General features: G+C 35.7%; 1 protein-coding gene across 2 annotated transcripts in view; it reads left to right on the top strand.

Annotated features, from left to right (window-relative positions):
- SMG1 (SMG1 nonsense mediated mRNA decay associated PI3K related kinase) overlaps positions 1 to 22,176 on the top strand; it is a 57,222-nt gene that overhangs the window by 21,586 nt on the left and 13,460 nt on the right. For both annotated transcript variants that reach the window (XM_088523192.1, XM_088523193.1), the window contains 34 exons: positions 251 to 381; positions 876 to 1,037; positions 1,397 to 1,515; positions 2,239 to 2,326; positions 2,407 to 2,508; positions 3,516 to 3,656; positions 3,919 to 4,118; positions 4,414 to 4,610; positions 5,146 to 5,313; positions 6,136 to 6,290; positions 7,341 to 7,486; positions 8,132 to 8,330; positions 9,064 to 9,173; positions 9,544 to 9,691; positions 10,056 to 10,215; positions 10,621 to 10,741; positions 11,422 to 11,670; positions 11,962 to 12,246; positions 13,115 to 13,259; positions 13,499 to 13,637; positions 13,931 to 14,161; positions 14,264 to 14,441; positions 15,350 to 15,511; positions 15,821 to 16,038; positions 16,211 to 16,365; positions 17,171 to 17,393; positions 17,728 to 17,974; positions 18,334 to 18,563; positions 18,931 to 19,179; positions 19,553 to 19,691; positions 19,780 to 19,889; positions 20,411 to 20,629; positions 21,016 to 21,206; positions 21,777 to 21,949. In XM_088523192.1, the coding sequence (XP_088379318.1) occupies positions 251 to 381; positions 876 to 1,037; positions 1,397 to 1,515; positions 2,239 to 2,326; positions 2,407 to 2,508; positions 3,516 to 3,656; positions 3,919 to 4,118; positions 4,414 to 4,610; positions 5,146 to 5,313; positions 6,136 to 6,290; positions 7,341 to 7,486; positions 8,132 to 8,330; positions 9,064 to 9,173; positions 9,544 to 9,691; positions 10,056 to 10,215; positions 10,621 to 10,741; positions 11,422 to 11,670; positions 11,962 to 12,246; positions 13,115 to 13,259; positions 13,499 to 13,637; positions 13,931 to 14,161; positions 14,264 to 14,441; positions 15,350 to 15,511; positions 15,821 to 16,038; positions 16,211 to 16,365; positions 17,171 to 17,393; positions 17,728 to 17,974; positions 18,334 to 18,563; positions 18,931 to 19,179; positions 19,553 to 19,691; positions 19,780 to 19,889; positions 20,411 to 20,629; positions 21,016 to 21,206; positions 21,777 to 21,949 (5,890 nt within the window). The remainder of the gene's footprint in view (positions 1 to 250; positions 382 to 875; positions 1,038 to 1,396; positions 1,516 to 2,238; positions 2,327 to 2,406; positions 2,509 to 3,515; positions 3,657 to 3,918; positions 4,119 to 4,413; positions 4,611 to 5,145; positions 5,314 to 6,135; positions 6,291 to 7,340; positions 7,487 to 8,131; positions 8,331 to 9,063; positions 9,174 to 9,543; positions 9,692 to 10,055; positions 10,216 to 10,620; positions 10,742 to 11,421; positions 11,671 to 11,961; positions 12,247 to 13,114; positions 13,260 to 13,498; positions 13,638 to 13,930; positions 14,162 to 14,263; positions 14,442 to 15,349; positions 15,512 to 15,820; positions 16,039 to 16,210; positions 16,366 to 17,170; positions 17,394 to 17,727; positions 17,975 to 18,333; positions 18,564 to 18,930; positions 19,180 to 19,552; positions 19,692 to 19,779; positions 19,890 to 20,410; positions 20,630 to 21,015; positions 21,207 to 21,776; positions 21,950 to 22,176) is intronic.

Raw genomic sequence — 22,176 nt, 5'->3', positions numbered from 1 at the left:
ATGAGATATCTGTAGCAGCTCTGGGACTGTCCTGAGAGTGCATCTGGCATGTGAAAAATCTTCTCTTCAAATTAGACAAAAACCCTTTAACAGGTTTTAAAAGAGAAAAGAAAATAATTACAATTGAGGTCAGGGAATGAACGGGGTTGAAAAAGAAATTGTTGCGAACAGGCAAAACAAAATTAATGGTGTGGAAATTACACTTTAGATCCTGTTTAATTTTTGTGCTTATATTGCAATTGTTTCATAGATGTGGGCCCTTTCACCGACTGTATTTGCACTACTGAGTAAAAATCTGATGATTGTTCATGATGACATAGCAGTTCATTTTCCTGCTGTCCAGTATGCAGTTCTCTATACCTTATATTCACATTGTTCCAGGTAAGAAGATAAATAATTTGTCAGTATTTTCAAATGGACTAGGATGGGTTGGTCTAAATATCTTAATCATGCCCTCAGGAAATATTCCATTACAATTCAGCTCTTACCCAAACTTCCTTAATCAGTTTTTAACTGAGAGCTAGGAGAGACAATGAAATGTAAACAGCAGATTTAAATTAATTTTGGACCTTATTACTATAGAATGTTGCCCAGCTGAGAGAGGATAATGATTACATGGTTTCTTTTGGTGCCTTTTTTCCTAAGCACTTGATAATGAAGATGATTGAAATTAGGATACATAATCCAGTGGTATAATGTAAAATTATAATTTTGTTTTTGATATGCCAAGGATCAGAATACTTCTGGTTTTCTGACTTATGTGGTCATTTAATTTCTAGTAGTGTGTGAGTGCATATTAACTTCTGCTATTGTTTTCTTCTCATTATATTTAAGGAAATATCTCTGTATTGTTTTGTTTTTTCCTTACTTTCCAGGCATGACCATTTCATATCCAGCAGCCTCAGTTCTTCCTCTCCCTCCCTGTTTGATGGAGCAGTGATAAGCACTGTAACCACAGCTACCAAGAAACATTTCTCAATCATACTAAACCTCTTGGGGCTACTTCTTAAGAAGGATAACCTTACTCAAGATACCAGGTAGCTATCATTTTGTTACTGAGTGCAGTATTTTCATCTTGAAGTAACTTTAACTACTGAGATATATTTTCTTTTGAAATATCAGAAAAAGTGATTACTCACTTTTGTGTAAAAAATCACAAAACCCAAAAGCTTAAGGTATAGATATTAAGAGCAGAGCTATCAAAAGTCTTGGAAAAAATCTTTGCTGATATAAAAAAACTCTTACAATATTTGCAAGATTGTATTACCAATATGCTTGAAAACTAAAGGTGTTTTGATTACTGTATGATACAATCTGTAACATGAAGAAAATGAAGTTGTGTTGAAAGACATCATATTTCCATAACTATATAGAGTGACTAATATTTTTTGTAAAGGAAACTACTTATGACATGGGCTCTGGAAGTGGCAGTTCTGATGAAAAAATCGGAAACATATGCACCATTGTTTTCCCTCCCATCTTTTCATAAATTCTGCAAAGGACTTCTAGCAAACAGTAAGATTTTGCAAACTTTTTACTTGATATCTTTTATTTTTCGTAATTATCAAGAGAAGTACAACTAAGATTTAGCCTTAACTCTGTTTATTCTCTTATTTATTTTTTGAGAGGGTTTGCCTCTGGTTATAATTGCACAAATTTCCTCTCCTTTTTTTTTTTTTTTTTTTTTTAACTGTGTTCAATACTTATTTCTTCTACAAATAATTGTTTTCTTAAAATAGTAACTTGTGATTATGCAATCGATCGATCAAGAATGAGAGTAATATGCTAAATTTTGCAAGTGTGATTTGCTTTTTTTAATCAAAATCAATTCTGTAGTGTGATACATTTTGCTGGACTTCAAAATAACCTGTAAAGAAAAATATGGGAACAAAATATTTCCATAACTTCCTGAAACTGGGGATTAACTTTACCTTTCTTTCTCCATATAAAAAAAAAAAAATCATACCTACATACGTGGGTTGTACAATTAATCTGTCAACTTTCAGAGAAGGCCACACAAAACTATAAAAAAACCTTAAGTCACCTGTGTGCTAAGCATTTTCTTGTTATAATGAAACCAGTCAATTAAATCAAAATAGAAGTAATGCACAGATCCTTTCCCTCTTTCTACCAGATATACTATATAATGTCTTTAGATGTTCTGCCCAACCGGAATATAATGAGTAAATTGTCAAATTAAAGCAAAAATAACATCTTTTCTTTCAATTCTTAATGCAGCCCTTCTGGAAGATGTGAATATTTGTCTTCAGGCATGTAGCAGTCTCCATGCTCTGTCTTCCTCCCTACCAGATGATCTTTTACAAAGGTACTTGCACTGAATTCTTTATATTTGAATTATCTGTTTAGTGGAAATGTGACTCTTCTCTGTCCTTTCTGATGTTGCAGATGTGTTGATGTGTGTCGTGTTCAACTAGTACACAGTGGTGCTCGTGTAAGACAAACTTTTGGAAAACTTTTGAAGTCAATTCCCTTAGATGTGGTACTGAGGTAAGTTTTCAGGCTAAATTAAGTATAGAGAATGCTTCGTAGTTTTTTCCTTAAAATTTATCTGAAAAGCAATACCCACCGAGTTTTTTTTTTTTTTTAAACTGTAAAACAAGAAAAGAAACAAGCATTTTGTCTCCCTTCTGCTTTGCTGCAGGTTTAAAAATAGTGAGTAGTACACAAAGCAGTTGGTAACTGAAGTAGTTAAAAACTTTAGTTAAACTTAGCAGGACTTCTTGTAAGAAATGTGAATGCTTGTTAGCTTGTACAGGTTATCCAAAGCTTCAGTAATATTATTTCCTGCAATCTGTGTCCTAAAGACCTGTTCTCTTAAAGCACTTTATCTTAACGGCCAAACAATGTGCTTCCATTCAGTGTAGCTACATTTGATATTATCAAGATAGGTGATTCCGTAACTTAACTTTAGCATGTTCAACTGTGTGCTTTTGTGTAGAAGTACATGCATAGATTTTCTTTCCATATGTTCTATATTGAAGCAGTGTCTCCTGAAGGAACCCAAATCAGTGAGCAGTGTTTAACAGTTCTTACTCTGTGGATTTTTCTCAGTTAGCTTGATGCCACTGATTAATTAATAAATAAATAAATAAACCCTCAATGCATATCCAGCACAGACAGGATTCAGAATTGTTTACATTTCTGTTGTATCTGGAAGTCTCCTGCTCTGGAGAACCTGAACCTTGAGTATCTACTGAAAATGGCTTGTGAGATGCTTTTGGATAATCACACCTATATAAATATGAATATTACACATGTATAAAGTTGAATTTTACAGAGAAAACATTTTTATTGCATACAAGTGTTTTTTCTACTGTAGGTATAGTCTGCTATGGTAATTTCCTACTTTTTGTTGTTGAGGGTTAAGATATTTTCTTTTCATATGTAACTAATGGGAAAAAGATTGACTTGTTTGAAGTCTCTTACTTTTTCTTTTAAAGCATTTAAATTGATTTTATTTGAATATATTATGTGTTTTCTTCCTCTTCCTATAGTAACCGTAGCCACACAGAAATACAAGAGATTTCTTTGGCTCTAAGAAGTCATATGAGCAAAGCTCCAAGTAATACATTCCATCCACAGGATTTCTCGGATGTCATTAGTTTCATTTTGTATGGAAGTTCTCACAGAACCGGGTAAGAACTTTCCATAAAACTGAAATTCATGGATGTCAAATGGATAGTGAACAGTTTCAAAATATATCTAGTTTAAAATGTATAAATCTCCTTACCTTCAATCCTTTAGTACTTCTCTTTAGATACTTAAAAATATATTAGATGCACTTTTTTGCATATTTGCATATACAAACAACTGCAGGAAATAGGCCTGTTAGAGATTTCTTTGAGAATAAGTGTATACAGTATGAACTTGTCATCATGTACTGATACTTTCTTGCAGGAAGGATAACTGGTTAGAAAGGTTGTTCTACAGCTGCCAAAGACTAGATAAACGGGATCAACCAACTATCCCCCGCAATCTGTTGAAGACTGATGCTGTCCTTTGGCAATGGGCTGTTTGGGAGGCAGCTCAGTTTACTGTTCTTTCAAAGTTAAGAACTCCTCTGGGTAGAGCTCAAGATACATTTCAAACAATTGAAGGTAATGTAAAGAAAATAGTGTATATAGTCTTTGTTTTATGTTTTCAATGTTTGATATTTTTTGAAAGATACTGCGCCTAAGAACTCTTCAAGACAAGAGCGTGTCTTTTAGGTGGATTTCAGAGACTTTAGTTTTTGTTTGAAATATCAAGAAAGGGAATTTCAGAATAATTGTTAGTAATGACAGCACTTTTCAGAGACTTAACTTTGGCAGGGCTACCTTTTGATACATTTAAATAGAGTACTGTCTCATAACTTTTTTGTTGTTATTGTTGTTGTGTTTTGGCAAAATGTAGGTATTATTAGGAGTCTGGCAGCCCATACATTAAACCCAGACCAAGATGTTAGCCAGTGGACTACTGCAGACAATGACGAAGGACACAGTAGCAACCAGCTTCGACTTGTTCTGCTGCTGCAGTATCTGGAGAACTTGGAAAAACTGATGTACAATGCTTATGAAGGATGTGCCAATGCCCTCACCTCTCCACCCAAGGTTTGTGTTTCTTACTGTGTTGATGTCACCTAAGAACAGTTCACTGACATGGCAGTATTCAGGTCTGTCCAGATCGTAGTATGGAATCTTTTGGAAAGGGATGCTGTAATCAGACTTTGTTTCCTAATTAGACAAATAAGATGCCAAAAGCCGACTTTGAGATTCTTAATTTGTGCAGCTTTGATTTAATATTATTCCTGGAGAAAATGTGAAAATAGGAAATACATTTCTGGAATACAAGCTTGTGTGGTGATACAGTATCAAGCAAGTTTCCAGTAGCTCTATTGTAGTTCCTTGCTTTGTTACTGACCATCCTGTTATAAAGCAACACCACTCCCTGAGGCTTAAATTTGCTATTGAGGGATAAAATGCTTCTTATATAGAATTATTTTATTCTGGGTAGTTTTATCAGCAAAATGTTGCCTTACATTACAGTTGAACCTTGTTTTGAATTGATTGTTTATAAGTGTTAAGTACTTAGTTCTTCTGTATAAAAATACATTGTAAAATGTGTTATGTTTTTCTGTCTTAAAAGGTTATCAGGACGTTCTTTTACACTAATCGCCAGACGTGCCAAGACTGGCTAACGCGGATTAGGCTTTCCATCATGAGAGTTGGATTGCTGGCTGGCCAGCCTGCTGTGACAGTCAGACATGGCTTTGATTTACTCACAGAGATGAAAACGAATAATACTCTCTCTCAGGTAATCTCTTTTCAGACTTTTTAGACTATGGCAAAAATATTCCCACATGGTAAACGAAGGAAGCTAAGGAAGGATACTGTAAAGGATCGTATTATTTTAAATATTTTAAATTCATGCTCTTGTTCTGATAGGCTTTTCTGGTTAGGCAGCCCTGTAAATTGCAGATTAGTGTGCATTTGGTGAAATACAATTAATAAATGCTGTTGTTCATTTACAGTTTCAATTAAATAACTTATTTTTAAATAGGAGGTTCTGCTTAAACCTTAAGGCATTTGTTTGATAGGTTTGTTACGTTAGTCTGCGGTCTCTTCTGAGCTAGTGACAGGGTCTGTACCAGACTTCGAGCATGAGCAGAATGGGGATGTGTCGTAAGGGAACCTGTTCCCTGCAAAACAGTTAGTATGTACGTGTTGGGTATAAGGTGAAGAAATAAACTGATTCAACCCTTCTTAAAGGTGGAAAGGCAAAAATAGTTTCTTCAGTATGTGACTTGATATGCTTAAATATGTAAACAAAGGCTTGCCAGATGTTCATCATTGCAACTTCATGAATTCCCACATGTATTTTCATGAATAGTGACCATAAGTGATTGCTAATTCAGACCCCCAGCTGTGAATTCAGTGTAAAAACCTATGTCCTTAGTTCCCTTTCCCTGTGTCCCTCTTCCAAAAGAAGTGCAACATAACAGATATGCAGAACATTTCACCTAGTGTATGTACGTAGTGAAAGACTGCTTTACTGCTTTCAAACATGTAGCAATCTAAATAGCTTTTATTGCATGTGAGATCTGTTTATTAAATAAAGCTTTTATTTTGATTTTAGGGGAGTGAATTGGAGGTGACAATTATGATGCTGGTTGAAGCATTATGTGAGCTTCACTGTCCTGAAGCTATTCAGGGTATAGCTGTCTGGTCTTCTGCCGTAGTTGGGAAGAGTCTTACCTGGATCAATTCTGTAGCTCAACAGGCAGAAGGGCGGTAAGTTGTGAGTTGGGGAGTGTGTGTGTGTGTGTGTATTTGGATTGATGCTGGATGGTACATCTTTGGATTTAATTTCTTATTCATGATTCTACTTTGGAATCTTATGAGTTGTGACATGAATCAAGGCTACTGACCTTCATTTCCTTGTTGAGGAAGATTGTCTTTCAACAATCTAATGCAAGATCGAATGCATATTGCACTTACCTATAGTTTTGAATTACCGGGATTTTAAGTACAAATGGTGTTCGCAAGCTGCTTTTTTTCATAGTGACTTATATATTGGAATACTAATTTCACATACTATTTTGCATTGCAAAAAATGACCAATTTAAATCTTTGCTAATTTTCTGTGCAACGGTGCAATTATCAGCCACAGTTTTAGAGAGGGAATCTGAGGACTACTTCACATTTTTGTTTCTGCTCTGGAAATTTGGTTTCTGCTGAAGTAGCATCTTCAGTTACAGATATGAGTCAGTGAGTCTGTGTGATGTATAACACAGAGTTTACCTTAATTGAGAATATTAATAGAGTTTTCATGTACTTAAATGTATCTTTTTTCTAATGGGAAAAGCAACTTCTTGCTTCCCATGTTTAGAGGGGGAAAAAAAAGGCACTTTTTCATATCCTGCTTTCCTATTTTGCAAGACTTTGAGGTAGTGTACACTTTCCTAATACATAAGGAGTTGTCCAGGAATACTAAGTTCAGTGTGCGAATTGTTGTCATAGGTCCAGTTTTACATACTTCTAGTAAATGTTATTTGGCCAATCAGTATTCCGGTTTATTCAAGTAGAAAACACCACAATCCAATCTAAAACTCATGCCTGTGCTTTAACCTTGTTTGTTTGAAGCTGGCATGAATGGAAAAGCTCCTATACTAGGCTATCACCGGGATTTTTTTTTCTCAACTGGTTAACTCTACTGTGTTTTATCTTAACCATCCTTTCTTTTCCCTTAAGTTACACATTAAGTTTTTGAGTTGTGTGGTAAAGAAGTCTTAAAATAAACTGCTTCTGTAAAGTGTTGACTAAAATATTAAACCATGTAAGGTTTGAGAAGGCGACTGCAGAATACCAGGAGCACTTGTGTTCCATGACGGGAGTGGATTGCTGCATAGCAGGCTTCGATAAAGCTGTGCTGAAGTTGGCCAATTCCAACAGTGTCAATAATGCCAGCCCAAAGCACTCTTTGAATGGTAAGTGTTTATCAGTTTCTTCTTTTAAAAGGTAATACAGATTTCCTAACTCTATAGGCAAAGAATTCTAAGTATAATATTCATGATGGAGCCATGCTAATGTCACAGCATCTGATTCTTGAATTTGAAAAACTTTGTCTGCACTTAAACTTAACTGCTTAATAGCAGTGAAGCTAGTATTACCCATAAACATGAGCGTGTACAATATTGGGGCTTAGCTGAGTGAAACTGAAGTGATTGGTAAAGCATTTTGTATTTAAAGTAATTTAGTTCTAAATTGTAGTACACTCATATAGCTTAGGGTTAATGACCAAGTTATACCACACATGTGCTACTGAGTTCAAAAGAAAACTCAATATGAGACTTTGTTTCAATATTGTTTTTCATCTTTGAAAATAGACTTTGTTCCTAATTTGAGAAAATTAAGAAATAAAAAATTCTTTACAGATATGGATTTTTTTTCTTGAGACTTCCTTTGAAGCTGTTCTGTTTATGCATTTAGAAAACATATATAAATAAAGAATGCTGTATATTTTAACACTTTTTTTTTAAAAAAAAAATGAAATGTTTCTCTTGACAATGGATTTGGAAATTATGTTGAGTGCTAGACTTCCCGTTTTAAAAAAATCTGTTTTCATTTCACAGGAGAAAGAAAAACTGTTCTGACAAAGCCAAGTGATTCTTCACCTGAAGTTATAAATTACTTGGGTAACAAGGCATGTGAATGTTACATTTCCATTGCTGATTGGTCTGCTGTTCAGGAATGGCAAAATATGGTTCATGAATTGAAGAAGAATACTAGTAATACCTCAATCAATCTGAAAGCAGATTTTAACTACATAAAGTAAGATTATCATTACTTTATTCAAGCATATCTGTATCAGTGCTGGAAAATTAAAGGTTTTTTTGTAGATTTTTTAGAAACTGCATGTCATTGAAATAGAAGTGTGGTAAGAAGAAAGTTCTCCCCTTAGGGACATGTAATTTAAAAACTGATAGTTAAAATCATTCTAAATCTCTGTGGCTTTCTGCCTTTTTTTTTTTTTTTAGTGTTAGAGCACCTTGACTTATTTCAAGTAAAAGATTTATGCCACATATTAGAAGCTGATGAGTATTTTCCCACGAGAGATTTATTTTAAAAATAAGCTGCCCATTAATGAATTTTATAAAACTTTATAATATTTTTAAAAGCAAAATAATTTGTGAGTCTAGAATAGAAGGGCTGTAAAGCAATATAAAACTGTATGATCTATGCAATGCACAATATTCTATTATTTCTGAAATTTTCATGCAGACTGAAGCTTTGAAATCTAGGCCTTGTGACAACATGAAAAAAATTCCTGTATTTGTCCTTTAATATAATAGAGAATTTAGAATATAGAATTTAACCATTTAGTTCACTGTTAATAACGCATGCTGATCTGTGAAAATGTTAAACTTGGCTTAGAATTAGTTTTATAAGTGTTAATGTTAAAATTTCAGGACTTTGTTATGTTTTAATCTATTGCCGTTTTGATGATGTTGCATTTAAAACAAATTAAGAAATGTGAAATAAAACTGTAAACATTGAATTGCAGATCTTTGAGCAGCTTTGAGTCTGGAGAACTTACTGAATGCACAGAACAACTAGAGCTATTACCAGGAGAAAATATAAACCTACTTGCAGGTGGATCCAAAGAAAAAATAGGTATTAATATATAAATTAACATTATATACAGAAGTAGTTTTTTTCTGTATATTTGTCTCTGTAAATGATGAACTGAATCTTCCAAATACAGCGTGCTGTATTCTGTGCTGTAACCTTTATGAACCAAACCTCAAAATAATTGACAGTGATGAGTCTAAATGTCATGACAGTTTTTTTGGAAATGTATTTACGGAGGTAATTACTCTTTCATCTATCACAAATTACTGCAATGAGTTGTATATACATGTGTGTGTATATACATGCACACAAGTTATTTTCCCAACTTCTTTGCTTTCAAAAATGTATTCTCAAACTCTGATGCTAAAATTCAGCAGTTGTAGTTGGTTTCAAATGTTTAATCTCCTTGTAGACATGAAGAAGCTCCTTCCTAACATGCTAAGTCCTGACCCGAGAGAACTTCAAAAGGCAGTTGAAGTGCAACTTCTGAGAAGCTCAGTATGTCTGGCCACAGCTGTAAATCATGTGGAGCAGGAGCAAAAGTGGCAGTCCATATCTGAGTAAGTTAGTGTGAATGAATGTTGTGTGGTGTGAAAAGCTGCTTTTAGCTTGTTAACCACGGTTGTGGAAGAGTGTGCTCTGATTGCTACTTCAGCATCTGTGGTGGAGTTTACGACTGTTTTGCTGTTGTGGGTTGTAAACACAGAGGGGAAAATAAACTGGTGTTCAATTTGGAGTACATACAATTCTTTGTTTGTTTAATAAAATACTGTTTCCTGTCAACTTAATAGAGAAAGTATCATGACTATAGGAGCATTTTTTCTCATCACCTATAGGAAGTTTATGCTTGCTGTTCTTTAGTATTTTTAATGTTGTTTTTTCTTAAACAAAGCAGACCACTCTGATTCTTAATTTTTATTTCAGAAATGTTATAAAATACTTGAAGCAAACATCGCGAATAGCTATTGGACCTCTAAGACTGTCCACACTCACTGTGTCTCAGTCTTTACCAGTGTTGAGCACTCTTCAGTTATACTGTTCTTCTGCTTTGGAAAACACTGTATCCAACAGACTAACATCAGAGGTGTGTTTGTCTTAAATCTACGTTTCAGTAATACCTTTTAGTTGCATGGTCATGTTGTGAAGTATCGAACAGATATTGTAAATTAATTGTTCTGACTTCTATTCATGGCATTGTAAAAATGCCTCATTTAATTTTCTTTACAGGCTTTAACTCAAAAGCATTTTTAATTTACACTTCATTTCGACTTCTTTTTGTGGTTTTTAATATACATTTTTCTTTGATTGTGTTTAATGTATGCTACAGCATGCATTAACATTGTGTTTAATGTATGCTACATTGCTGAATAGCAATGAAATTGCAGTGTATGAAAAGAACTGATCCATAAACATTTCTTAACTACCCATAGAACTTTGAAAATACTATGAAAGTAACTTGAAAATATTTATGCAACTTTGCCTCTTACAGGATTGTCTTATACCTCTCTTTAATGATGCTTTGCGGTCGTGCAAACAGCATGATGTAAGGCCATGGATGCATGCCCTGAGGTACACAGTGTACCAGAATCAACTGATGGAAAAACTGAAAGGTATCCTAACTCTCATTTTAATGTTATGGAAGGTGAAGGCAGAGTTTCAGCTCAAAGCTGCTGTTAAAAGCAGGCGTGTTTTTGTTGAATAAATAGGAATGGATTCCTGTTTATTTTTTCTTATTTTTTTAAAGCAAGTTTGTTACTTAGGCATCCTGTCTTTATACCAGGGGTCTCAATTTTGACTGTAGTCGTAGGAGAAGAAAAAGCAAACAAGTTCTTAGCACCTATAAACTCATTGTTCCCACTGCACTTTAATGAATACTGATTCTTTTTTATATTTTTTATATGCTTTTACTGTTGAACACTTAAATGCTGTCAATAATTGGTCTTTAAAATCGATCATGAAAGCTGTTTAAATGTGTAATACAGAAAAAAAGCTAATGGAAAGTGGGGGAAAAATAACATTAGGGAAGGAGTACATTTCTTAAGTAGAATGCATGTAGTGAAAATGATTGGTTTGCCCAGCAGATGATTTATAAATATTTCTTTTCTGTCAGATATAATTATTCTAGCAGAATTGCAGGCATTAAATTTCTGAAGAAGTTGTTTGGGATAAGGGCTGAGCACTTTTTGATGTCCATATACAGAATAAATTGAGTAGAAATTATCTATCTGGATAAACCAGATAGAATCATTGCTTGTTTAGTTCTTCTGTTCAGAATGTCTGTCTTTTTCAGAGCCAACCGTCCCGATTAAGAGCCATCTGATGGAACTGGGCTTAACAGCAGCAAAATTTGCACGGAAACGAGGCAATATTGCCCTAGCTACACGACTGCTTGCCCAGTGCAGCGAAGTTCAGCTAGGAAAAACCACCACTGCACAAGATTTAGTCCAGCACTTTAAAAAATTGTCTGCACCAGGTCAGATGGATGAAAAATGGGGTCCTGAACTTGATATTGAAAAAACAAAGTTATTATATACAGCAGGTGAGTGTGATCATTTTAGATACTTGAGTTTCTTTTCCTTGTAATCAGGCTTATTCCCCTGACCTTGAAGAAATCACAGTAGAGCAATATCATTAGTAATTTCATCCTGTTAGCTATTGTCTCAATCTGAAAGTGTTTTCAAATTGAAATTAAGGATGACTAGTGAAGAAAAACCTAATGCAAGCCTTCTCTGTAAAATGTATTGCAAGCTCTATCTGAATATGCTGACTTTTAGAAGCACTTTGAATTAAATTAACACTTTACTGAAAATACACTCTTAATGATATGCAGGTCAGTCCACTCATGCTATGGAAATGCTGAGTTCTTGTGCCATATCCTTTTGCAAGTCTGCCAAAGCTGAATATGCAGTCGCTAAATCTATTCTCACTCTGGCTAAATGGATTCAGACAGAATGGAAAGAAATATCGGGACAATTGAAACAAGTGTATAGAGCTCGACAGCAGCAGAATCTCACTGGTCTGTCTACCTTGTCTAAAAACATATATACATTGATTGATCTCCCAGCGGTCAATACACTAGAAGAAGAATACCCCAGAATTGAAAGTGAATCTACAGGTAGAGATGTTCTGCTCCTTTTTTTTATTATTTTATTTTTTTATTAGTAACTGATTTTCCTAAAATGTAACCACTGTGAAATTGGTAAAGGCTGAGTGCTGGGTCACTTGTGTATTTGTTTGCATGTACGTATAAAATACATTGTACATAATTGCACGATTTTTAAAATTAATGTTGATGCATTATTATTTTACTGATATTTTTGCTAACCAAGTGATTATATACTGGACAAGAAGGCCCTTGTGAGCATGCAAAAGGGTTACCTAAAGTTTTCTCGTGATGTTTAATCTACATTTACTTTGAATACTTCTTGTATTTTATGGCAACAGTTTAAGTCTCTGCTTTCAGTAGAGAAGTCTCTTCACATCTCAGGATAAAGTTTTCCCTTTGTTTAGGTCTGGTCTTATATAAATTTAGTTTCCCTCTTGCAAAGTGTAAAATTTATTTATTTACATTCATTCATATTTATTATGTTGGTTAAATAAGCGGGTGAGCCCCTATTAGGAAATGCATAGAAGTTTCCTTTCTAAAGCATACTATCTGGGTGTTATGGAGATCATAAGGCTTTAGCATACTATCTGGGTGTTATGGAGATCATAAGGCTTTAATTTTACTTCCATTTTTCTAAGAAAGTGAGAGAAAGCAATTGTAGTGTTGTTAGTATATGTAAATCTGGTCTTTGCTTTGCCAGCCATGTCAGAGATGAAGAAAAATTGTTATTTGGAAAACTGGACTTTTGGGGGATACTAATTGGTCAAAAGAATACGATGTACTTCTAATACTTTATTACTCTGTGTGCTGAGGAAACTGGTAGCAGATTTTAACTCATAATACATAATCATGCGTGTTGCTTTTTCTCCCAACACAGTAAATATTGGAGTTGGAGAGCCTGACTTCATTTTGGGACAATTATATCACTTGTCTTCAGTGCAGGCACCTGAAGTAGCCAAGTCGTGGGCAGCCCTTGCTAGTTGGGCTTACAGATGGGGCCGCAAAGTAGTTGATAATGCCAGGTACATTCATCCTAACTTTTAATTTATAAAACATAAGTTACCTCTTTCAAGAGGAACTGTAGCTTTGTATTTATGGCTGGAGTTCTCTATAAGTCATGTGAGAGCAGAGAATTGCAAGTGTTCTCTTGATTACTTGCCTCCTCTAAATAGGAGGGAGTTTTATGATGTTTTAGATAATGTTAATAGGTTCAGTTCTGCAAATAATACTTTGAAGGTCTATAACTCATTAAATATTACAGTCAGGGAGAAGGTGTTCGCCTGCTACCCCGGGAGAAATCTGAAGTTCAGAGCTTGCTTCCAGACAGCATTACAGAGGAAGATAAAGAGAAAATCTATGGAATTCTTGGGCAGGCAGTGTGTCGTCCAGCTGGTATTCAAGTAAGTGGGAAATTTACTTGCTTAAAAAAACTCTGCTCTGGTTTGAAACTTGATTTTCCTCTACTTGTGAATTGTATTAGTTCTTGTAAATATTTGAAAGATAAAACTGAGATAATATAAAAGCTCTCAGGAAGTCACTGATCAGCTAAGTAGTACCACATCTGCTCTGTAGCTGCTGATAGTATGATTGCATAAGGCAGCTGAGTGAGTTGCCCGAATAAGAACTGGATGAGCGTCTGATGTGTGTTTGTAGAAGTAGTGGGAGGACTTACTATCTCTTTATTTACACTTAGGATGAAGATATGACTCTACAAATCACTGAAAATGAAGACAATGAAGAAGATGATATGGTGGATGTTATATGGCGTCAGTTATTAACAAGTTGTCCCTGGCTTTCAGATCTTGATGAAAATGCAACAGAAGGGTTAATTAAAGTGTGGAGAAAAGTTGTAGACAGAATCTTCAGTCTCTATAAACTCTCCTGCAGTGCATATTTTACTTTTCTCAAACTGAACGCTGGTCAGGTTAGTGTCGTACTGGTGAGGAGAGTTTAAATTACAAATATTTCTAAATAATGTGTGCTAAATGGTTAGCTAAGAGTATTATTTCTGTGCTTGATATATAAGGTTCCTCTTGATGAAGATGACCCTAGGTTGCATTTAAGAAATACTTCTGAGCAAAGCACTGATGATGTTATTGTGATGGCAACCTTAAGATTGTTACGTTTGCTTGTGAAACATGCTGGGGAACTTCGACAGTATCTAGAGCATGGACTAGAAACTACACCTACTGCTCCTTGGAGAGGTAATTGCATGTTAGTTGTTGAAAAAATAATTTTTCATTTTCTGCTTATTTATATTTAGTTAAATTATTCATTTTACTTTCATAAAGTACATATGTAAGCATGATCAAGACCGGGCTTTTTAAATTCTGCTTTTGCTCGATATTATTCAAGATCTTCTCCAGTTTCAATTACTCTTATTTTTAGAACAGATCACTAAAAGGGGTTCTTTCCCCTCCTATTTCTCTTTAAAACATTGAAAGGAGAAGAAAAAAAAAAAACTTAATTTGAAGTACTGCTGTATGTTCCTTTAAAAAAAAAAAAAAAAAAAAAGTTTTTTTCTAATTAGTTTGAAAAACGCTTCACAGAAGAGATGTATCTTTAAGCATCTTTAAACTTCTTAATAACCACTGTCCAAAGACAAATGTTTTGGTAGACACAGTTTAGCACCGCACTACTGGTCCTGATTAATCAGAAGCCTTCACACAAAAAAAATTGTTGAGTAAAAGTGCAGAAGGCGGTACAGGAAGAGATCAGCTGTTGCAAAATTGCACTGCTCTTTGAAAAGCATCCAGTTTCTCCGAAACAAAGAGCTACTGATGTGACCTTTTTCTAATTTTGTGTGCTTTTTTGTTTGTTTTCTTTTTTACAAAAAGATACCACAAATATAGTGTGCAAAACTCAATTCCTGGTGCTTTATTGCAGGATTTGTACATTGCATTTGATGTCTTTGGCTTTTGAATAGAAGAAGAAAATAAACTAGTATCTGTATTGTAGAAAACATTATTTAAAAGAAGCTCTTATTGGGAAACTGGCCATTCTGTTAATGCAAGAATAGCTGTGCATTTTGTTTCTCGTTTTTTAAAAAGACAGCGCTGTCATTTGCGATGTGCAGAGTGACTCAGCACCCTTTCTTGTCCTGTGTATAAAGGTATTATTCCTCAGCTCTTCTCCCGCCTGAATCACCCAGAAGTGTACGTTCGTCAAAGTATTTGCAACCTGTTGTGTCGAGTGGCTCAAGATTCTCCTCATCTCATACTGTATCCCGCCATAGTGGGCACCATCTCACTTAGCAGTGAATCCCAAACATCAGGTATAGAAGAAAAACATTCAGATGTGTTTTAGCTGATGTGTTTTATATACTAGCTAAAATCATACTGATTTCTTCTTAGTGACTCCTTGATACTTTCCTCCATAAGATCTTCAGTATTGTGGGACATGACTAATATCTTTTGATATAGATTTAAAAGAAAAAAAAAAGTCATTTTTTTCAATTGTGTCAACATGTACTTGCACAGGAATTAGTGTAATGTGGGGTTCTGATGCTAAAGACGTGTGGCATGGTATTGGTTTTTGAGGCCAGACCAGCAGAGGTAATATTGGAACATCTTTTTATATTTAGGGAACAAGCTCCCTTCTGCCATCCCTACTTTGCTGGGCAATATTCAAGGAGAAGAATTACTGGGGGGTGAATGTGATGGAGGGAGCCCTCCAACTTCTCAAGAAAGTGCTAAAGATGACACAAAAGTTGGACTAAATGAAGATCAAGCAATGATGCAGGACTGTTACAGCAAAATTGTGGAGAAACTCTCTACCGCAAATCCAACAATGGTATTGCAGGTAAATAAGCAAAATGTGTGTTGCTAATGCTTTCACTTGAAATCAAAAACATGTAATTTACATATCTTGCGTGGAAGGAAATTGAAAGTTTTGTTGCATCTTAATTCTGTTAGACTGTCGTCTTTTTTCCAAGTTGTTCATCTACAGAAGTAAATAAATGTTTGTTATACAGGTTCAGATGCTTGTGGCCGAATTACGCAGAGTTACAGTTCTCTGGGATGAGCTTTGGTTGGGGGTTTTACTGCAGCAGCACATGTATGTCCTCAGAAGGATTCAGCAACTGGAAGATGAAGTCAAGAGGGTTCAAAACAACAACACTCTACGGAAGTACGTTTTTGTGTATTATTTGAGTGAAAGTTGTGACAAAAGATTGTTCTTGGGTAACCTTCTTGGGGAAACATGCAGGCAGTTTTACCACCAGTGTTGTTGCTCCTAAATTTGCATGGTGCTAGCTACTTTTGTGCGAGCCAGTTTTCAATTCATGAGTGTTTTGATTTTTATGGCTCGTTATGTAATCAAATCAGAAGTGATAAGAGCAGCAGTGTCCATCTGTGAACCCTTGCTGTCATTCACATAGTGATAATATGGTAAATGTTTTTGCCATCCTATAGTGCTATTTCCGCAGTCTGTCTTACAAGTCTGCTGAGATGAGGAAAGGCATGTTAAGGGTAGTGGCCTGTTTGAAGTTTATACTAAATGGATAGGATAAACAGAATTCCTTAAACCACTTCTGTTTTTTAGTATTTAGCAAGCTTTATTTCCTCTTGTACCTGTGTTTCTGGCAGTTACTTTGAATGGATTTACAGAAGAGGAAAGCAATTCATCGGGTGCTTACTAAGTTGAAAAATACCTCTTGAATTCTGTAGTCAAGTCTCCCTTGGAATGGGAAAACAGAATATTTAGGATCACTGTCTGAGTTTCTGTTCAGCAGTGAAAGGTCATATTCAGTGTTTCAGTACAATTCAGAAGCATATGTGTTTACTGTGGAAGGAAATAGTTTTTCCTTTTAATATGGCCATCCATGAAGGCCTCTTTTTAGAGATGTAAATATTTTCTTGTTTGAGGTCTCACGTGTGGTACATTTTGATGTTCAAGTTGTTTATGGAACTAAGAGAATTTTATTTCTTAACAGAGAAGAAAAGATAGCAATCATGCGAGAGAAGCACACAGCGCTAATGAAGCCCATCGTATTTGCTCTGGAGCATGTCCGGAGCATCACTGCAGCTCCTGCCGAAACTCCTCATGAGAAATGGTTTCAGGATAACTATGGAGATGCTATTGAAAATGCACTAGAGAAACTTAAGAATCCTTTGAATCCTGCTAAACCTGGAAGCAGCTGGCTTCCATTTAAAGAGGTATAGTGTGAACAGCCTAATAATATGATATAAAGGCTGTAAACATTCTTGTTGCAGTATGTGCTTGAGTCTCTCCTTAGCTTTTTATTGCTATTCTTCTGTCATTTTGTAGTTGCAGCCAGCATTCACAAAAGGCATGTTTCAGAGTAAGAAACAGTAATTTTTTGCCACCTTAACAATTGCTATTGATACCTCGACTATGTACATTGTTATCTTTCTACCTGATGGAATTATTTTGTGTGTTTTTTGCTTGGTTGTATGTGTGTTTTGTTTGTTTGTTTTGTTTTAATGCTTGCTGCTAAGGTGAACCTTAACAAAAATTTCTTTGGAATAGGTTATGCTAAGCTTGCAGCAAAGAGCACAGAAAAGGGCTAGTTACCTTTTACGACTTGAAGAAATCAGTCCCTGGTTGGCTGCCATGATGAACACTGAAATAGCCCTCCCTGGAGAAGTATCCACCAGAGACACAGTGACAATTCATAGTGTGGGCAACACTATCACAATTCTGCCTACCAAAACCAAACCGAAAAAGCTGCTTTTCCTGGGTTCAGATGGGAAGAACTATCCATACCTTTTTAAAGGTAAGCTATAGCTTTTTTCATAAAAGTTTGTCTCTTACTATAGATGAGACAGATTATAACAACTTTGGGAAGATGTGCTGTTGCAGCTTTTTCATGTAACCTCATGATATGGAGAGACTGTTTGTACCTTTTCCCTCACTGCTTTCATGTATATTCTAGGGTTTTTGCCCCATGAAGCTCTAAATAAAAGTTTTCATATCTGTTCCTCTAGAGTTGCATCAGAAACAGTATTCTGCTTGCCTGTTGATAGGATCAATCTGAAATGAGTTATGATTTCAGAAATGCCGTATTTTGGCCTTGTTTAAGGATAAGAATTTTATTTCTAGAAACTGAGTTTGAAACAAAATTAATTAACACAGGTTTGGAAGACTTGCATCTAGATGAAAGAATCATGCAGTTCTTATCAATTGTGAACACAATGTTTGCTACCATTAACCGCCAAGAGACACCAAGGTTCCACGCGAGGCACTATTCTGTGACACCTTTGGGAACAAGATCAGGCTTGATTCAGTGGGTGGATGGAGCTACACCTTTGTTTGGTCTTTACAAGAGATGGCAACAGCGGGAAGCTGCTTTACAAGCACAAAAGGTAACAACTGTTTTTGCCAGCTGATACCCTTCAAAAGGAAACCCCTTGATTTGTGTTACGGTCTTACTTGGCTTTAAATAGCTGATTCAGAGAGAACTGTTTTGGAATAAACTTGGTTTAAATCATCTTAGCGTCGCATCCTATTTTTAACTTCATTTTCGATATAACTTGGTGGGAGTTTTGGAATCGACCTTGGTAGTGGCAGAGTTAGGCTACAACAAAATTGAATTGGAATTTTAAAATAATTCTTTGAACTGTGAAAGACTAGAAAAGTCGATTTCATGTTGTTCTTGCCAAACTGACTTTGAGATGCGGCTCTGTGGTAGTGAGCTGCAATATGTAAACTAGCATTATTTCTCTCTTCTAGGCTCAGGATTCTTACCAGACTCCTCAGAATCCTGGAATAGTGCCTCGACCCAGTGAGCTTTACTACAGCAAAATTGGACCTGCTTTAAAGGCAGTTGGGCTCAGTCTCGATGTGTCTCGCCGTGACTGGCCCTTGAATGTAATGAGGGCTGTTCTAGAGGAATTGATGGAAGCGACTCCACCGAATCTTCTAGCTAAAGAACTTTGGTCATCATGCACTACACCTGATGAATGGTGGAGAGTTACACAGGTAAGCTGTAGCAGTTACATTTTCTATTTTGAAAGGCTATATTCTTAATGGGATGTTTTTTATCCATAATGCTCTCTAGTTAAGTGAGCTAGCACTGCTGCTGTTTCACATAGCAGGAAATGTTGCCTGACAAACTGTGCCATCTAGAGTAAGAAAGGAGAATATACCCGATAACCACAGTTTGTTAATGTAGAGCTGTTAGCTTACAAAATGAACTGTTGTAAGATACCATCAGACAACAAACAGCTTGGGATAAGTTGGTTTTGATATGTCTTACACCTACAATTTCAATAATATTTTAAGATGGTAGTCAGTCCAGTGTGTTGGCAGAAGATTCCCACAAATAATTTTTTTCCTGAAACTCTCTTTAAAGTCGTATGCAAGATCCACTGCAGTTATGTCCATGGTTGGCTACATCATTGGTCTTGGAGACAGACATCTGGATAATGTTCTTATAGATATGACTACAGGAGAAGTTGTCCACATAGATTATAATGTTTGCTTTGAAAAAGGTAATTTAAAAAGTGCTATATGTTATTCAAATAAAAGGATTCATTTTTCTTACTTTTAAAAGAACCAACTTTAACTTTTATCTTAAAGGGAAAAGCCTTAGGGTACCAGAGAAGGTTCCATTCCGGATGACGCACAATATTGAAACAGCACTTGGCGTGACAGGAGTAGAAGGGGTTTTTAGGCTTTCTTGTGAACAGGTAAGCTAGGAAACGTGCCAAAAACAGGGCTTTCATTTACCATATGTTGTTTTAGAATTTCCCTGGTAAGCATTCTGCTCCTTCAATGCTGTACCAAATGAGCAAGATGGCTCTTCATAAAGCTTGTAGCCATGACACTTTTGTGTTTTGTGATTTAGTCTTCTTCCATTTTGAATCCAAAAAATATTTGAGTAAAGCAACTTACGAAGTTTTGCTTACTCTCTTTCTTCATGCTCTATAACCATGACAAATATGATTACTATGAGGAGGTGTTTCTTCCTCAAGGTGATGTTGTTAAAGAGGATAGAGTTGGTGAGGAATGTTAGACTGCAAACTTAAATTTTAGTAATGGTACAATAGGCTAGTTGAATTTGTACATGGTGGTGATGATCCTGTCTTTGAGGTGGTTATGGATAAACTATGGATTTCTATGCTTATTGAAATACAGCATTTTGCATTTAAAATTTCACTGATCTACAGTGACAAACTCAGAATAAGTCTGTTTAAAATATACGATGCAGGTGCTACATATCATGCGGCGTGGGAGAGAAACGCTGCTTACGTTGCTTGAAGCTTTTGTGTATGATCCTCTGGTGGACTGGACAGCAGGAGGCGAAGCAGGATTTGCAGGAGCAGTCTATGGTGGGGGTGGCCAGCAGGCTGAAAACAAACAGAGCAAAAGGGAAATGGAAAGAGATATCACACGTAGCCTCTTTTCTTCTAGAGTGGCTGAGATAAAAGTAAGCTCACTACAATAACTCTTTTAATTTTGCAATAACTTTTTATTACATAACCAAAATAGACCATATAACATGGAGGTGTGGTGGAGGTGAGGTAGTCATTTATTAGAAATAACTGCCAGCTCTATTGTGCTAAATTGGGGAAGCGCTTATATGGAACTTGGGAATATTTAGTTTTTGGTTTGTCTGTGTGCTCAACTCTAAAACATGGGTGGATAAATAAAAATAGAAGTTTAGAGAGTGGTCTAACATGTCTTAATATTTAGACCTGTAGCATTGAAGGTAATTCTAAATGAACATGATTGAAACCTTGGGTTTTGCCTTACATTTTTTATTGCCCGTTTGAACTAACCCTAGTTTTACAATTTTCTGTATCTTGCTTGTAGGTTAACTGGTTTAAGAACAGAGATGAGATGCTCTCTGTGCTTCCAAAATTGGACAGTAGTTTAGAAGAATATCTGAACTTACAAGAACAGTTGACAGATGTGGAAAAATTGCAGGGAAAACTACTGGAGGAGATAGAATTTCTGGAAGGTGCAGAAGGAGTGGATCATCCCTCTCACACACTTCAGCACAGGTATAGAGGAGCCAGGCATTCTGTCAGGGATCTCAAAGCTTGGTATTGTTGGTAACTAGTGTTATTGTAAACAGCTCATTCTTTGTGGAAAGCTACTGAAACACATTATTCTACTGAATTATCTTTATGTCCTATGCCTCATATCTCCTCATTAACCTCTGCTATCATGTGTTCCAAATATACTGACAGCCAGCAGCTGTCAAATCACGAACATAATGCCTGAGATAAGCCTGCTTTTTGCTTCAGTATGGTTACTAATTTGGATCACTGCTCAGCTGCTGATAAATGACACTTTTTTTTTTCTTAACTCTTCAAATCATTTTTCAAGTTTATTTGAAATCGATCAAGGATTTCAAAATTGAATGAATAAGTGTGCATGCACGCACTTTATTTTGTAGGAAACCATAATTAACACAATGTTTATTTCTGTAAGCCTCATGTAACTGGTAAGGGTATCTTACCCTACTACTCTGATGAAAAAGAAGTATTGTTCACCATAGTTTTCAGTATACTTCAGTACTTTTTGTTTTCTGGTAGTATTTACTTGATTTTGTGACTTCATTAATTTAGATATTCTGAGCACACACAGTTGCAGTCTCAACAAAGAGCTGTCCAGGAAGCAATCCAGGTGAAGCTCAACGAATTTGAGCAGTGGATAACGCATTACCAAGCTGCTTTCAACAATTTAGAGGCAACACAACTTGCAAGTCTACTTCAAGAAATAAGCACGCAAATGGACTTAGGTATAAAATAGTATCTCTGTGCGTGTCTGCTGTCTTTTTGGGGAGGGGTGGTGGTGGTGGTGTTTCTATTTTGTTTTCCCTGGTGAGTTGAAAATAACTAGAGTTTAATGTCAGGAAGCATTATGAATATACCCAATTTAAAGGCATTCCTGTATGTGGAATACATGAAAAGACAAGGGTTCTCCAAAGGTGATTTAGAACAGCACAAGTCTTCTGTTTCAAGCTGC

Source organism: Tinamus guttatus, unplaced genomic scaffold, assembly GCF_059628265.1.
Source record: "Tinamus guttatus ecotype Peru unplaced genomic scaffold, ASM5962826v1 Tinamus_guttatus_pri_ptg000172l, whole genome shotgun sequence".
NCBI lineage: Eukaryota > Metazoa > Chordata > Aves > Tinamiformes > Tinamidae > Tinamus > Tinamus guttatus.
The sequence above is the reverse complement of the archived record's forward strand: the minus strand, read 5'-3'. Positions and strand labels throughout refer to the sequence as shown.